The 18,525-nt window shown below is 37.5% G+C and overlaps 1 protein-coding gene across 2 annotated transcripts in view; it reads left to right on the forward strand.

The window, feature by feature from the left end:
• Positions 1 to 4,844: 4,844 nt before the first annotated feature.
• asap3 (ArfGAP with SH3 domain, ankyrin repeat and PH domain 3) overlaps positions 4,845 to 18,525 on the forward strand; it is a 33,751-nt gene continuing 20,070 nt past the window's right edge. The window contains exons 1-3 of one of the 2 annotated variants that reach the window (XM_051867969.1): positions 4,845 to 5,244; positions 11,031 to 11,103; positions 16,634 to 16,779. In XM_051867969.1, coding sequence (XP_051723929.1) covers positions 5,119 to 5,244; positions 11,031 to 11,103; positions 16,634 to 16,779 — 345 coding nt within the window. In that variant the 5' untranslated portion in view covers positions 4,845 to 5,118. Of the gene's footprint in view, positions 5,245 to 11,030; positions 11,104 to 16,633; positions 16,780 to 17,178; positions 18,393 to 18,525 lie in introns of those variants that run through there. The other variant, XM_051867970.1, reaches the window with a different exon arrangement.

Genomic DNA, 18,525 nt, shown 5'->3' on the forward strand with positions numbered 1-18,525 from the left:
ACTTTAAAGAATCCTGAAAAAACGGTTTTCACAAAAATACTAAACGGCACAGCTGTTTCGAACATTTATGAAAATAAATGTTTCTTGATCACCAAATCAGCATATTGGAATCATGCAAATAACTTCACTGAACAAAGCCTGCCGCACAAGTCCTGAAAAGTGAAGCCAAAGTGTCTCGATCGCCCCCAGGTGGTTGATCCCAGTATAGCTCATAAACCCCGCCCTCTCCATGTAATTTAAAGGGACGTGAGACAAGCTAAACAAATTAAACTTCTAATATATTTTTTTTTCCAAAGATGGTTTCTGTCATTTTATGCAGTTTTTATAACACTGATGTAAGTTCAAGTGTTCGTTTTTTAAAATAAGTTTGGTTTTAGTTAGTTATTTGATGCTATAAAAACGGGGGTGTGACGTCATGGTTGAAAGCTGTGATTGACAGCTTCTCTGAGCGAAGTAGTCACTGACTGAGGCACCAACGGACTTTTTTCGGGATTTTCGGGAGGAGATTGAAGCTTTAACTTTAATTTCTACATTTCCATAACTGTTTATTTCACACCGACATAATGAGTTGTTCTGCAGTAAACTGTCATACTAAACGATCCTGTGGGAGTGTAGGCGGGTCCTTGATAGCGCGCGGCTAGGCTACACTTCCTGCTCACTACTGCGCAGAATCGTGTTACTGTATTATTTGATCAAATAAATGAAGCCTTGGTGAGCATAAGAGACTTCATACATTTTAGTGACCCCAAACTTTGGAGTAGTGTATGTGTAAATGAAATCACACAGGAAAAATTGAGTTTTGTCACATTTTGGACGTATTCATGCGTCACAGCCTGTCGCTTAATTTGTGTTATGAGGCAATGATAAAATCTCTTGTCGGTTTCATTCAGGCAGGTTCTGTCCTGCTTCTGCTTTTCAATTCACTTTAGCTGTGTCATGGGAGATCACACACAGAGCTTTTGACTGAGATTTTATATTAACACAATTGATTTTTGTGCTCACTTTTTACTTAGATGTTGACCTCTTTTCATTTGGCCCAAAAACCAGTGTAATCTGTAATATTTTAGCTTATCCAAAAAAAGTTACCATCCCTAGCTGCGTGTTAACCGGTGAAATATCACTGAAATCAAATGTTTAAATCTAATTTACAGTTAAAAATGTACAATATTACCAGCATACTTAATCTCATATTAATCTCATACACATTTTAATATTGTGGCTCAAGACATGAGGAAGGACATTTCCCTTAATTGTTCAGTGAAAGCGTTTTCAAAACATGAATATTCGTTTATAGGGCAGAGCTATATATAATTATAATAATAAAATTCATGTGAAGTCAGTACAACCTTAATTAAAAAGGAAAACTAGTCTGCATCAAACAGCAAGGTTTCCAGAGGAGGATTTTGAATGTCCTCAGACAGACTGTCACACCCTCACAGAAAACACATTTATAACCATGAAGTAAAACAGTAACTGTTTACACCAGTCTGTCATTAAATACAAGAATTGCTACTAAACTGGTTTATAAACACATGTGATGAAATAGGACTTTAAGGGAGGATCTACGTCTTATTTTATGACTAGGCTGGGTGGTAATTCTGTGTAGGGAGTGTTGTTTTCATGTCTTCATCCCATTTTTGTTGGAACTTTTAGCCATGCTAGCTTTCTATTCCTCTATTCGCTATATCTTCTCTCTTTTGCAGTGTTTTACTGTAAACGTGGCCTCCCTGGGCTGACAAGACAGGATAAATGATCCTTCTCCTGTTCTAGAGTCAACAGATCTTGGCAGTGTGGATGGGAGGGGCTGGTGTCTGCTGGGAATCCTTCTGGTCTGAGCCGTAACCTTTCCTGGAACACGCCTCAGTTTTCGTTCTGCAGCAACAGATTCTGCCCCCTTCTAGATCCAGCCCCCAGACTCATTCCATTGGCTGATGTTGAAGAAACATAACAATGGTGGACAGACAAAGGCTAGTAAACATGCAGCACATTGCGGCCACTGCAATTTTAAAATATGGTAGTGAGGTGGAGATGTGGGACACAAAAATGGGATAAATAAAAAGGGTGGTCCAGACTAGACCTCGCCTGATGAACCTGCTGTGGAAGCCTTTTAAAAAAGGCTTTTTCAAACTTTGCCTCATACTTCCTTTCACTCTTTCACCCACTTTCCTTCTCCCCCAGAGTGACGTTCACCCAGTTAAATGCAACATTTCTACACAAACCCTTTCAGAAAGCAGCCACACAAAGAGGGGCCACAGCCAGGGGGAGAAAGAGAGTATTGTTTGGCCACAAAACCTCCATTACATCAACAATAACTCATGAAGCTATACAGAATATAAAGAAAACACTGTGTGAGTGAGGGAATGCATTGCGTTTGGGGAGATGAGGTGTACTTTGCAGAAATTAAGGTCACCAAACCAAGTTAACTTAATTTAGTTGGGTTTAGTTATCTTTTGAATGAAATATGGCATGTTTAGTTACTTGCATATCTGACCCAGAGGTAATTTTACCTGTTCATTGTATAAATCACTCCATTTTAGATGGAGACATGGATAGGCTACATGTATTTAACTTGTCTGATTCATCAGCTTTACTTCATTTCGACTCAATCCTTAAGTTTTGACTTATTTTTATAAGACAGAAAGCAGAAGACAAACACACATAGTTCAGGAATTCTGTTTTCATGCAGGCAGAGTCTGATATGACAGGCCTTATGACTCTTTAAAGGAACACTCCACTTTTTTTGCAAATAGGCTCAGTTTCCAACTCCCCTAGAGTTAAACAGTTGAGTTTTACCGTTTTCGAATCCATTCAGCCGATCTTCGGGTCTGGCGGTACCACTTTTAGCATAGCTTAGCATAGTTCATTGAATCTGATTAGACCGTTAGCATCTCGTTCAAAAATGACCAAAGAGTTTCAATATTTTTCCTATTTAAAACTTGAATCTTCTGTAGTTACATCAATGATATTACGCAGCGTCTCTCACAAATGTCTCCATGGTTGCAAGGCACATTCCCTGTGCAATCAGGGGCTGCGTAATATCACTGCGCCTGCTGCACCCATGGTACGGCAGCAAAGTTCCTTGATTATTATGCCGGAATGAGAGTATAGTTCCTAGCCATATCGGCCTAGAAAATCGCAACTTTTCATTTTCCGTCGCTCTTAGTATACGATGTAACTACAGAAGAGTCAAGTTTTAAATAGGAAAAATATCGAAACTCTTTAGTCATTTTTGAACGAGATGCTAACGGTCTAATCAAATTCAATGAACTATGCTAAGCTATGCTAAAAGTGGTACCGCCAGACCCGGAGATCGGCTGAATGGATTCGAAAAATAGTAAAACTCAACTGTTTAACTCTAGGGGAGTTGGAAAATGAGCCTATTTCAAAAAAAGTGGAGTGTTCCTTTAAAGTGTCTCTTCATGCTTTGATTTGCAACTATGAGAAACAAAATGCTGTCCAAAAGAGTGATTTATTTAAGCCAATAATCAAATTATACTCCATGGATTTCTTGTACATACCTAGGAGGATCTGATATCAGTCAGAGCTGATACCTGTCCAGCACATTACATCAAATGTAATAGTATACTGTATTGTTAGAGGCTAAGGTGTGCAGCTTTTCAAAGGCTAAGAGAAGAACCAGCATGCCTCTATGATACCTGAATGAAACAATTCTCAATGTGTGTCTTATAAATAATGGCTGTTATTTAGGACACCATGGAACATAAGCACAAAGCACTTCTGCTCTAAAGCAACAAAGCAGCACTATTCAATCTGTCTTTTCAAATATTAAGGCTGCAAATGATTAGGAAAAGGGTGCCAACTGTGTTATTGAAGCAATCTTTTGATTTCTTCTTTCAGGGGTGGGTTTCATTTAAACTTTAGACTGAAACAGATGAAGCGTGTTCATTCATGCACATGTAGTGTGTAAGGAAATGGCTTATCTGCATTGTCACCTGAATAAGAGGGAAAGTGCACACGCACAATCCTTTTCAATGGCGCCACACCATTTAAGGTCTGCTATATGAAGTGCACAATGCACTAAACAACTGTCTACCAAATTACAAAAAGAAACAAAAGACAAAAACCTACATACAGGAAAGCAAATAAAACATGTCCAGATTTATGTAATTCACCAAAAATCTGAAAAGATAGAAACCCTTGTGAAAAAGAAGTGCACTTGATTGTGCACTTATAGTGTCAAATCTTAAAAGTATATTTAAAAAAAAAAACTGTACTTGCAGATAATATATATACGTACACTAACCATTTTTCAAAGACAACAGAATTAATTATTAAATTACATAAAATACTATAGTAATTTATAGTAAATACTACAGTGTTTTTGAACCATACTATAGTAAAGTACTTGAATTAATTTGTTGTGGTAATTATATAGTTGCTGTGGTAATATAACAACTATAGGGTACATTAGTATACTAAAGTATACTACAGTATTTATTACAGTTCACTATAGTTAATACTACAGTATGCATAGCATTCATTAACAAAGTGTTGTAAATACTATAATATATACAGTATACTACAATTTACTATAGTATGGTTCAAAAACACTATAGTATTTACTATAAATTTACTATAGTATTTTTTTCACCTGGGATGTATTTACCTCCTACTTAAGTGGGTCAAAAAAGCACTCTTAAGTTCTACAAAGAGTGCTTTTTTGACCAAAAAGAATTACATTCATGAATTTATGTTTCATTCTAACAGCCACAAAATGAACCTAAAATCCATTATTTCTCCCCGCGCTCTTTTCATTTCGTCAGTGAATACAAACATTCCCACGTGATGATGGAATGACTCCCTCCCCTCTCGCTCACAATCTGGAAGCGGCACGCGCTATTGAAAGCTCGCGCGGCACAAGAGAAAGAAAGTAGACCGAAGGCGCAGTGAAACTTTACCGACTCTCTCACACGGCAGAACACAGAGAAGACCGACGTTTTCGCAGTTCGTTGCAGATATGAAACAACCTTTATTTCCCTGGCAATCACTCTTACTTGTGGATTTAAAGGACTTTATGGAGATGCACTTTGCTTGATCTTGAGGTGTTTGTTTTCACTACGTTTGCTGGGAAGCTCCTCTGTTGTTACAGTTAAAAACATGCCGGAAAAGATAAGTATTTCGGATTTCGTTTCTTTGGCTAAAGAGGACCTATCGTCCCCGGGAAGCTCTGGATTTCAGTCTAAAATGAGCGACTGTCGGAGCACCGTGGCCGCGCTCGAAGAGGTAAGGGTGTTTACCTGTGTGCAGGTGGACAACAACACCTGAGTGAATCCCTGTCCTTTAATCTATGTGAAAATCTCTGACAAAAGAATCATTTTACTTGCACAGATTTCAAGTTCTTCCAATACGAGAAAGATAGTATTATTTTGAATTTAGCTAAACTTACTGACATTTTGGTTACATAGTATTCTGCGGTTACTTCGTATAGGGCAATAAAATGGTCCATCTTTTAATTATTACGTTGTTTTCAGTCAGGGCGACCTTTTGAATCTATAACAATAATTTACCTTAGGAAAGTAAGACTGAGTTAGTGGTTCATATCCATATGCAGTAGGTAACTACTTGTGGTTACTCTTCTAGGACACCTGTGTGAACAACAGAACTGATCTTTTGCCATTTATTAAACTGTTGCTATTGAATCTTTTTTAAACACTAGTGGTTTGAATGTCTCATTGCACATTTTATGGACTCGTGTTGTGGTTAGCTGTGGGGACTGCACAGGAGTCACAACAAAGAAAAGACAGGCTGTTTTCTAGTTTCCAGGGTTATAAACTCAGGGTGCTTTTATAATGAGGAGTTGTTGCATTAAGACTGGAATGATAGGGGCACAAATACAGAATAACCCCACAGTTCTTCACAGCTGCAACATTTCATTGAGGAATAGTGTTTATATAGATAATTAAAGAGAAGTCAGAGTGATAGCAGACTCAGTACTTGTTATGAGGTCTTATCAACCTAATGTGGGTCTTTAGGCATTTGTGTGGACATTAATAGAGAATAGAGAAACTCTGCCAGCAAGTGATGATGCTGGGCATGTCGTTACAGTGGAAGCCTTTCATTTATTCCTGCCTTTTTCATGGGAAATATTTTAATGAGTTTTCTGGAACTGCAGATCTCTAGAGCAGTGGTTCTCAACCATGGGGCCGGGACCCACTAGGGGCCCTCAGAAAACTTCCAGTGGGCCACCGGATGAGTTAAAAAACTATTTAAATTAATACATTATTATTAGGGGTGTATCAATATATTGTGTCACAATATATCGCAATATAAAAATGCAACAATATGTATCGTGGATAGTGACAATATGTATTGTGTATAGTTCACCCAAAATGAAAATTACTGTGTGAGGAAAAAATTCAAGTTTATAGAGTTTTAGTGTCAGTACTACATTAAACTACTGTATATAATGTATAATAATGCAATGGGGAATATTTGTGGATCTTGATAATGCCAAATGTCTTATGTTACCAGTAAAAAGTGGGTTACATTATTTTAAATATATCTAGTCAGTGACAGCGTGCAAGTCTACTCTGTCTAAAATAATTTTGTATTTTCAGCTTCAGAATCATGAATATTTTTATTCTGGTGTCGCCATTGACCTGTGCATCCACCCCCAATATAATACCAAATTAATTAATTCATGTAATGTCAGAACGCCTAGTTTCTGTTTATAAAAAAAATGAAAACAAGCCGTTTTGACATAATTACCGCAGATAATAAAAGATATCTTATAGTGGGGTGCCTTTGAATATTGTGTTGCACAACAGGGGGTTTCAAGTCAAAAAGGTTAGGAAGCACTGGTCTAGAGAGATCGCTTTGTCCTGAAAGTCTTGCAGGATATCCACATCCAGGGCTGTTGGTTAATGGAGTAGTTCCCCTAAAAATGAAAATTATGTACTTCACTCACTCCCCTTGTTTCAATCCCGCATGGCTTGCTTTCTTATGTGGAACACAAAAGGAAATATTTAGCAGAACGTCCAAGCTGCTTTTTTTTATTCAGTGAAAGTAGGTAGGGACCAGGGACACTCATGATCACCATTCACTTTCAATGTGTGGGAAAAAAGCAGCTTGGACATCCTGTTAGATGAAACCAATTGTGTCAAACTAGTTTGGAATGACATGAGGATGAGTAAACTATGATCGTTTGGATGTAAATGATGAAAATTTGGTGTGAACTATGCCTTCAAGCAGCACTTGGGCAACACATGTAGTTAGGAAACGAATTAGGTAGAATTAATTGTGGAAATATCCTTTGTTCAATTCTTTATGATTAGCACAGTAAGTGATAACTGGAACTGACTATCTTTCCTTGAATGAGTCAGAGATGTTTGTTTGGTAGTATATATATATTTTTTTTCCCAGGATTCTAAATTCAGTTATCTCATCCTCTGGTGCGGATATGCTGTGTATGTCAACATTACTTGTTCAAATATATCAAGTTGTGAGTGTGTTACAGTCTTTTCTACAGCTTCAAAGTGGTGTTTAATGCCTAGGTGCAACATATGTGTGTGTAACTGAGTGCGTTTTCATCAAGGTCAGCGTTTGAAGGCTTGTTTGGGTTTGAGAGACAAAGTTTGTTTATGTTTCCATTTGCTGAAACTCTGGCTAAGGCTGGCAGCATGTTGACTGATCTGGAGGAGGAGGCCACAGAAACCCCTGGAACATAAAAGGACAGATGAGTTTGCAGCACATTATTAATTATTGAGTTAAAACATGACGCTTTCTTTGTCTTTGTTTATGTTTGTATTTATATGTGTGTGTGCATGTGTGTTTGTTTGGCACCATACACTGCAAGTATGCATCAGCTGTAAGTACACACCCACATGAACAGTGATACCACCAGTCAGCAGATTTGATGTGACTAATACATTTATTTATGGCCATCCTCACTCCCTTTGAGCGTAGTATAGATGACGTCCTCAGCTGCTAACAGGATCACATATCTAGTGTCATCAGTTCCCTGAGGCTACAGTGACCGGTGCTTGAGAGGTTTGGCGAGGGCAGGGGTGTCCAATCTTGCTCTTGGAGGGTCACTGTCCTGCAGAGTTCAGCTCCAACCACAATTAAACACACCTGAACGAGCTAATCGTGGTCTTAGTAGGCATACTAGAAACTTCCAGGAAAGTGTTTTAAAGGGTTAGTTCACCCAAAATTGAAAATTATCCCATGATTTACTCACCCATCATAGGTGTGTATATCTTCTGTCAGACAAACACAATCAGAGGTATATTTAGAATTATCCTGGCTCTTCCAAGCTTTATAATGGTAGTGAATGGGGGGCCTGTTTTGAAGCCCAAAAAAAATGCATCCAGCCATCATAAAAATAGTCTATACAGCTTTATTAAGGGGCTTAATAAAGGTCTTATGAAGTGAAGTGATGGGTTTTTGTAAGACATATTTAATATTATATCTCTCTCTAAATATTATATTTTAAATATTTATGTACATATTTAAAACTTTATAAACTAAAATAACTACCTTCCGGCTGAAAGAAGAAAGTCATATACACCTAGGATCTCTTGAGGGTGAGTAAATCATTTTCATTTTGGGGTGAACTATCCCTTTAAGGCAAGTTGGAGCTAAACTATGCAGGGCAGTGGCCCTCCAGGACCAAGTTTGGACACCCCTGGGATAGGGGGTTGTGAACTTCATGAAGTGCCTTAATGTTGTCATTCTGCTATCTCTGTGGAGCTCATATGGTTCCTAATGATGATGTCAGTGTTTATTGTTCCATTCACGAGTTCGCCTGCCCATTCAGTCTTAATAGTTAATGGTAAACGAACTTGGCTTGCTGTCCTTGAAGGAGGCTCAAACTCCGAGTTAAACCCCATAACAGCACTGCGCAGAGGGAGAATAAGAGAAATAGAGGAGGAGATGGGGAGGAGGAGGGATGTCGGAAGAACTGTCGCTGGGATGGCGCAGTGACTGCTGCTTATATACGCTCGTAGTGATGATTGACAGGATGATGATTTACCTACGTTTGGGACTTCATTTAATGCAGACATATTGAATATTTTTTGTACTGACATTCATAATTCCATTATTCATAAGAATTAGTGGTGAAGAAGACTAAATTATGATCAAACTTCTTTTTTGAAAACTTAGTTCACTACACTAAAGAACAGTAGCTAGTACTCTGAAGGTATTTTAAGGAGGCAACAACATTTTAAATACATTATGATCACATGTTTAATAAGAGCATGATTTGACTTGCAGCATTAAACTGAACACAAATTAACACTAAATAAATAACTCAAAAAATGCTAATTCTACAACTAATTCGCTAAATATGTAACTGCAAAAAAAAAAGGCAAATGCTTCACCGGGCCTTAAAGAAACCAGTGAATCGTTTTTGTGATTTAGTTTGTTCGGACAGCAAATCAAAGCTAATTATTTAGTTTCATGAGTTGCTGAAACAAGTCCTCTAATGTTCATTTGACATCCATCATGCCATGTGGTGTTTATATCCTCCCCAAACCCACACATAACTTTTGAAGTCTTAGATATAATGGTGATTTAAACTCTTATACTGAGATGACCACAAACATGCTCAATAGGGAACTTTCAAATGTGTTTACTACGTACTCGAAATGTATAGCTTCTTTTTGGATGGCACTAGATGTGTGTACGTGGGAAGTGTCCTTTGATGAAGTGTTTTGTCCTCCCTCTGTTTCATCAGTGTTGTTTAAAGAACAGCTGATAAAGAGTTTTGTGGGTGAAAGGTGAAGCACTGCTCAGGTTTTTCCTCATACCAGGAAAAACTGGAAAATGAAACTAATTCCAAGTAAACAGGGAAAAATAATAAAAATAACACAAGGAAGTAAAAAAGCATATAGCAAAACATAAGATGATTCTTTGGAAGAACCTGCATGTCCAGACATCTTAGTGCATGCACAAACAAGCCTTTTCTTTTTCTTTAAAAAAAGAAAGAAAAATAAGAATGTAGATTGAGGAAATATTCTGATACTGATGTAAACAAGAAGTCATGTGTGTGCCATCTGTCTGTCTGTGTCTAAAAACATGAACCTGTCTGGTGTTTAGCTTGTGAGATTCTGTGTTATACATCACTGTATCCCATAAGTCCATGTGTCTGGGATGTTGCCCAAAAAACTACAGAAAGAAATAAAACAGAACAGAACCAAAGAATGTTTTGTCTTGACTCTGATTTATTAAGCATCGATCAGACTAAACAATCTCTTACAGACAGCAGCAGACGTCAGTATATTTTAAGGTCATAAACTCAAGATGGTTGTAACTCCTTCATTATAGGTTTACACCTGGTCACTTCATGCATTTTCTCTGATCGGATAGCTATCCGATCGTGAAAAGACCAGGTGTAAATGCTCTCCAAAACACTTTCGAGATGGATTAAAATCTGATCACTCAAACTACTTCAGGAGGTGGTTTAAAATGCATTCCAAATTAAACTGGACAATAATTGTAAATGCATCTGGCTGTTGAAACCATGTATGTAAATTTGATTGCATATATAGCGCGGGAATTGAAGATCAGATTTATATCCATTTTGCTGAGACACATTTATGTAGCCAAGTGTAAATAGAACTGTTTTAACAAATCAGATAACAACCCCATCAGTAAAAACACACAAAGTGACCAGGTGTAAACAAATCTTAACAAACCACTGATATCTGAACTCAGCCTAGATTCCCATGGAGGTGTGTCTCTTTCTGTCTCTTACACTAATTCTTTTGTGTAAATAGTGACTGTTCTGAGTCATTAAGAGATGTTGTTGTCTCTTTCGTAAGGCTTGATTCACCTGTGCTTCACAGCTCACCTGTTCTGAATCATCACAGCAGCCTGACATGTGATAGAAAGACTGCTTGACAACTATTCTGATGTTTGTCCTGTAGGAACAGTCAAGTGTTGCCCTACAACAAGATGAACATGTTTTTGTTAATGATTAATTTGAAGAGTGTAGTTGGTGTTGATGCCAGTGATAAATTTGTAATTCTAATGTCTATTCTCATCTCTCCGTTGTCTTGCACCAGTCTCTAGAGCAGGACCAGATGTCCCTACAAAGGATGAAGAAAATTGTGAAGGCCATCCACAACTCTGGACTCAGTGAGTGCATTCTTATATTCTTGGTGTTTCTTTTGTTTGTTTGTTTAATTGTTTTGTCTAGTACAGTGGTTCTTTACCCTTTTGACTCCAAGGCCCCCATTGTCCACAACAATATGTGAAGGCCCAAAACTCCTAGTTTCTGTCAATTCAATTGAGGATTCCAGAAGTTGTAAGAGCTGAATGTTCTTCAGGGATCCCACTCAATGAATTTATTTGATTTTTCCAGTTGTTCAAAATTTACTGGATAAAGATTAAAGAGCCTCTCAGACTGTTACATCAAAGTCAGCTCATGATGGCATAAACATGCTTAATGGGTTAATTCACCCAAAAATGAAATTTCTGTCATTAATTACTCACCCTCATGTCGTTCCACACCCGTAAGACTTCGTTCATCTTCAGAACACAAATTAAGATATTTTTGATTAAATCTACAGAAAGCAACTTAATTACCACATTCAAGGTCCAGAAAAGTAGTAAAAACATTGTTAAAATAGTCAAGGTGACTACAGTGGTTCAACCTTAATGTTATGAAGTGACGAGAATACTTTTTGTGCGCAAAAACTAAACAAAAATAATGACTTTATTCAGCAATTTTCTTCTCTCACCGTCATTCTTCTACGCTGTTTACGTCCAACACTTCCAGGTTCTACGTCAGAACGCAGACTCAGTATTGGCCGACGCTGTACACGTGAGCGGCACAACACATGTGACTGGAAGTGCTGAACATAAACAGCATAGGAGAATGACAGGGGAGAGAAGAAATTGTTGAATAAAGTTGTTTTTTTGTTTTGTTTTTGCACACAAAAAGTATTCTCGTAGCTTCATAACATTTAGGTTGAACCACTGCAGTCACGTTGACTATTTTAACAATGTTTTTACTACTTTTCTGGACCTTGAATGTGGTAAATTCATTGCTTTCTATGGGGGATAAAAAAACCTCTCGGATTTCATCAAAAATATCTTAATTTGTGTTCCGAAGATGAACGAAGGTCTTACGGGTGTGGAACGACATGAGGGTGAGTAATTAATGACAGAATTTTCATTTTTGGGTGAACTAACCCTTTAATTAAATTACATTAGATGTTGAAGTATGTTTAAAAACTAGCAAGTTTTTTGAAAAAGTCTTTAACACATTAACCCTAAAAAATGCAGTGAGGTCATTCTTAGTCTCTCTCTCACTTTTTCTGTCACACAAATGAAAGATGACAGAAATAGTGGCCCAGACTTGCATTGTTTTCAAAACCACTAATCTCTCAAAAAAAGAGCAGATTGTTTGTTTGTTTTCCTGTTTTTTTACACAGAGTCAAATAGAAATAGAAAATAACAGCAGTTGAAACTTGCTTCATCCGTTTTTAACCTCAGAGTTCTCCTATGGTCTCCTAATGACCCTACACTGTGTTAAACACATACAGTTTCAGAACCTTATTCTGTCCATCTTGCATGAAGCATGTGGCTTACTGGTTACACCTCTGTAAGCAGTTTGGCTGCATTTACGCTGAAACTAAAGTAAGAGGGGAATATCTGTGTTTACATCTGCTGCTCCTCTTTTAAATGAGAAATTGCTCCACAAACCTGGCCAGTACGTAATTTATAATGTTGTGCGGTGCTTACAAAAGTTCTGACTGGAATGATCATGGTTTCTGGGTTTCTGGGAAGCATGTCTCAGATCTGCCTGCTTCTTATTTCTGAGGGCGCATGCCCCATTTCTAAATTCTGTGAGTCACAGTTCAGTTAAAGGAGACCTACATGTTTTATCTCTCTCTCTCTCTCTCTCTCTCTCTCTCTCTCTCTCTGTCTCTCTCTCTGTCTCTCTGTCTCTCTCTGTCTCTCTCTCTGTCTCTCTCTCTGTCTCTCTCTCTGTCTCTCTCTCTGTCTCTCTCTCTCTGTCTCTCTCTCTCTCTCTGTCTCTCTCTCTCTCTCTCTGTCTCTCTCTCTCTCTCTCTCTCTCTCTCTCTCTCTCTCTCTCTCTCTCTCTCTCTCTCTCTCTCTCTCTCTTAACTGAAGTCAGATGTCTCATTCCGGTAACATTACTATTGAGGGGCCTCAATTTCCTGCCCCTGTGTGTTTGTGGTGGAGCTAAACTTACTAGTTTTGGAATGAGTCCTAACCTGAACCTCATGATTCACCTTATACCTCTCATTTTGCGAAGATATAGTTGTTTGTGTGTGAGAAGTTGTGAATGCTGTTTTCATATAATTGATTCAGAGTTAGTGCATATTTCGGTTCTGTGCAGCATCAAACAGAAATATCAAGGAAAACATCTGTTTTATTAGTGATGTTGCCAAGGCAATCATCATCACTATTATTATTTGCTTAGGGATAAACATTTGAAAAAACCTGTCAAACAAAGTTTGAATTTGATTTTCCTTGTAGGGGTGGGCAATATGACCAAAGTCTTATATCATGATAGGAGTAATTTTATTTCACGATAACAATATATATCACAATACGGTCATTTTTGCTATGAATAAGGTTTTTATAATATCAAAATCTTTGATACCATAGACAATTCATAATTCTTGTCACCAATGTCAATATTACAAAAAATTAATACTAACTAAAAAAAAAAAAAGTCAAGCTTATGGAAGACAAGTACGGAGCCCCGCACATGACATGCAGGAAAAAAAAGTAAATCGTGTGCGCGATTTACTATTTCGTTCCCTGGATTTGCTAAATCATGCACACGATTTATAAATCGAGGGAACGAATTAGTAAATCGAGGGAGCGAATTGGCAAATCGAGGGAACAAATTAGTAAATTGTGCGCATGATTTATATATTGAGGGAACGATTTAGTAAAGCGTGCACACAATTTAGCCTACTGTTTTTTTTCCTGCATGTCATGTGCGGGGCTCCGTAGACAAGTAAACAGTGATTAAAAAAAAAAGAACAAATAAACTAATTACATGTAATAGGACAAAACAAAAACTACAATAGAACAGACACAACTAAAAAAGACCTATCTGAAAAACTTCAAGCGTTAAATAAGAAATGCTACATAAATTGTGTAAAGTAATCAAATGTATAAAAAACTTGGTCTTCCCTGTGTTAATTAAATATACATTTGTTCATAATAAAGTTACAAAAAGTGATTTAGTCAAGAGCAGTGAGTGATTTTCTCTTTTGTTGTGTGATTGACATGAGTGCAGGAATATTAGGCTGCTGTCACTTTAAGAGCTCTCCGGATCCAACATACTGTTAAACATGCATTTCCTTTCTCAACTGTTTACATTCAATTAAGGCATAAATGACTATTTACTAGGATACTTGCAAAGACAGGCATTTTGACACATACAAGTGTGTGTATTCAACCATTCAAAGCCAATAAAGCACAAAAATAACTACACACGCTCACTGAGCAGCGGCTTCACATGCGTACATCTCTCAGACAGCACGTGCATATAGCAAAATGGGTTCTGTTTCGCTGCCTATTGCTCTTCAACGGTTTAAAATCACTTGTTTTTAAACCACAATGCTTAAGAACACATGGAGACGATAAGCTTTCATGACCACACACGCAGCACAGCAACTTCACTTGAGCGTAACCACGATAGAGACGATAGTCCAAAATCCGAAAAAAATGATTTTTATGAATGAATTCACTGCAGCAATGACAGGAGACTCTCTGCAGGTTATTTAGAAAGCTGTATATTTAGTCTATATGTGCATCTGTGTGTAACCTAACCGTGTCACAGTTTAAAACAGAGCCGTTGGCCATGGACTAAATGTTGCTGAAAACATGCTCACACTAACACAGATGTGGCAGGCACTTTAAAGTGTTGATCTAGGGGTCAATTTTCTTTAAAAACCTGGAACAGGATCTGCTTCAATGTTAATTTGGGCTTCACCTACCATCTCTGGAATAAATCAGGGTCTTATACATGTCAAGAAATGAATTAACAATACAAATTAAAATTGTATGTCTGAAAGTGCTCACATATGACTGTTTGGAGAGAATAAAACTGTTTCCAGATCAGGGAAGGTAGGTGGCTGCAAGTAAAGTGTAGTATTGTTTGAGCCAGACTGACTCACTGGAAAAACACTGCTGATTGAAGTCCACAGAAGAGGAAGTGTCAGCTAGATGTTCGATTAACCAACTTTAAAAACCCCCTTGATTTTTGTTATTTTTCTGAAAGTGCTGCTAAATTCATCTGGTTGTTTTTCTCCGGTCTAGTTTTGAAGAACATTTTTACTCCAACCCAAAACCAGATCATGCAAGTCTATTTATTAAGGAACTGATATTACATTCCCAGACTATTCAGAGTGATTTCCTGATGTAGAAATCAATATGCTGGCATGCCGATTTGTCTCGATTTGTTTTTTTGTGGTGTCCTTTTAACAGTAGAAAGGAAATTATTCAGGTCAAATGGGATCAGGACACAATGCAGGCCTGAATGAACCTGCATCTCCAACTTTAGCATCGAACCATTGTTTCTGGAGCATGTGTACTAACTGCAAAGCCACTGTATAATTTAAATAAAGTTTAAAAAATGGCTTTCTCCATTATCCTATGGGAACAATGTGATGTACACAAGTAGGACGTGATCCTGGATCAACGCCTTTTGTTTTTCCTGGAACAACTTCCCTATCAGCTAATCAAAGCCTTAACCCAACCCCTAGAATGACAGGGCAATGATTGTTTGATAGGAATGTTGTTCTAGCAACAACAGAGGATTTCAGTTTAGGAAAAATGTGTACATCATGTTAAGCTATAGCACAGTATGCTAAATTCAGGGATATTCCCTTGGAAAACCAAGCAAGTTTTCCCACAAATGCTTGTGACCATCATAAGTGAAGATGGTTTGGCTTTGCTTTGGCTCTTATCTAAGTGTACCTGTATATTTTATAGCCGTAGAGCTGAGAGCTCCTTGATCTGTAGTGCAGTCTGAGTCTGACTGTGGTGTTTTTAGTATTCTTTCCAGGAGCTCACTGTGCTTCAGCTGGTGTCATTTTCACTGCTCTGTATCTCAAAATCCTGTTTTCCTCTATTCATTTGATCATGTGGTGAGGTCACACAGTTTCAGAACATGGATAAAGGTTAAAAATTCACGACTAAAACAGAATTAGTATTAGTGCTTGCATAAATTGATCAAAAGTGACTAACAAAAATTATACAATTGCTTTAATGTATAATAATATTTCACAATATTACTGTTTTTACTGAATTTTTGATCAAATAAATGCAGCTTTGGTGAGCATAAGAGACTTTCAAAAACATTACCATTCAAAAATTTGAGGTCGGAAAGAATTTTTAGTGTACGCATATCTTTAATGGTCAAGGTGCATACTTTGACAGTACATGATGTGTTGGACAAAGGTAAAAAGGCTTTTCCAATCCAGTCAATTCCTGCACCCTACATTTGTTTTGTTTTTATTGAATAACCTGTTTCACATGAAAATGTCACATTATGGAAAAGAAGTGGGCTGCAAACACAGTTTCGTATTGATTTCTTGTGTATTCTGTTATCTATCTGTATAAAGGTCAGTGACAGGATTGTCTAGATGTTCATTGTGTGATGTTGTGTTCCCAGATCATGTGGAGAATAAGGAGCAGTACATAGAGGTTCTGGAGAATCTGGGGAACAGTCACCTGACACAGGATAATAACGAGATCTCCACAGGCTTCCTGAACCTGGCTGTGTTCACACGAGAGATCACTGCACTCTTCAAGAACCTGGTGAGTAGGATGCCATCTTGAGCTAAAACTATCTATCTGTCTGTCTGTCTGTCTCTCTATCTCTCTATCTCTCTCTCGTAGTCATAGACTGATTTATTTGGCTATTTTGAGATCATTGACTGATTACCACACTTGCTTGAGCAATTAACGGTTTTAGTTCCTATTGTGTCAATCCAATATTTGAATTTATATTTAAAGGACTTAATTTTTTTCTATCATTGAATATATATATATATATATATATATATATATATGTATGTATGTGTATATATATATATATATATATATAATGTAGGGGTGGGATTCTCTCTTCAATGATTCTGAAAACTGCATTATTATGAATTTAGCCTATAAAAATGTAGATCAAGAATTGTTTTAAAACTGAAATTCTATTCCCAGAAGCGAGATCGGATCGTGAGGTGCCTAAAGATTCCCGCCCTTCAACGTCACCCATCCTGTTCTCTAAATATCAACATTGGTCATTGAAAAACCCATATCGGTTGACCACAAATTGAGTTATTTAAGAAACATCTTCCAGGTGCAGCATAAAGTTCAGTGAAGCGTAGATGTTAATTACCTGTATAATTCAAGGCCAACATGTAGATTTTCCACCTTATTTGAGAGGAAAATATTCAAGAACAGTCTGACTTGCCAGTATTATTATTCAAAAAGCACCTTTGAGTGTGTGTCTGTGCGGCTCGATATATTTCTGGATAAGAAAGAGCAGACTTCCAGCTGTACAAAGTACACAGGGGACTGGGAGAGGTGTGTGTGTGTGTGTGTGTCAGCAGGGGTTTAACAGCTGCAGGCAAGGGCCCCTCAAACCACAGAGCCCGGAACCCTCCCACTGATAGTTTCCATGGTAATGGTAATTTATACCAGACCTGAGAGCATGAGTGGACAGCGTCTGACCACTGAGCTGTCAATCAAATAATCACCAGAGACAGGAACCTCAGCTTAAAAAATACAACAGAAACTCTGCTAAGAAAATAAACTTCATTTGATTTAGTGGCCTTGTGTGGGGGGCTATAACTTTCCCTCAGTCAAGCCCATTTTTCATATTCATGAAGATTTATATGTATAACATCCATTTTGCAAGGTTATAAATCCATATTCTGCACCATTATGAGATAACTGCCATGGTTACTTTTAATTTACATTCATATTTGTAGCATAATATGTCTTTAATCTTTAATGTTGAGTGTTAAAGTGTTTACTTGGGTTTGAGTGTCTTTTATTGGTGGTCAACCAAGGTGTGCTTGACAGCACAGTGGCCGATATAATGCACAATCCTGTCACTGACCTTTCTGTCCTGTCGCTATCAGATCTCTTTGTTTGCTTTGGAAATCTACGACTGTCCCATTGATCTTTGAAAGTACATCTACAAAACATTTCATATGTCCAAAAAGGCTGTCCTTGGTTTGAAATGAATAGGTCTGATTCTTCTCTCGTCCTGGAGTGGGTTTTTCCTCACACATTCTTTCCTAAGGATGATTTATACTTGCTCAGCACTTTAATGTGCTTGGCAAAGGAGAAATCCCAAACAGAGTTTTAACTTTTGCATTTTTGGTACCTCCAGACTGGACTTTATAGGGAGGGTTATGTCTTGCCAGGTAAAATGTGAGCACTCACTTTGAAAAGGGAGTCAAGTGTTTACATTAACATTTGAACTATGTTCTGATCAACTGTCAGATGTTGTTGTAAATTTCTTTTTGGTTTCTGTCTCTGTTCCTTTATTTCCTGATT

Source organism: Ctenopharyngodon idella, chromosome 17 (genome assembly GCF_019924925.1).
Source record: "Ctenopharyngodon idella isolate HZGC_01 chromosome 17, HZGC01, whole genome shotgun sequence".
Lineage (NCBI taxonomy): Eukaryota > Metazoa > Chordata > Actinopteri > Cypriniformes > Xenocyprididae > Ctenopharyngodon > Ctenopharyngodon idella.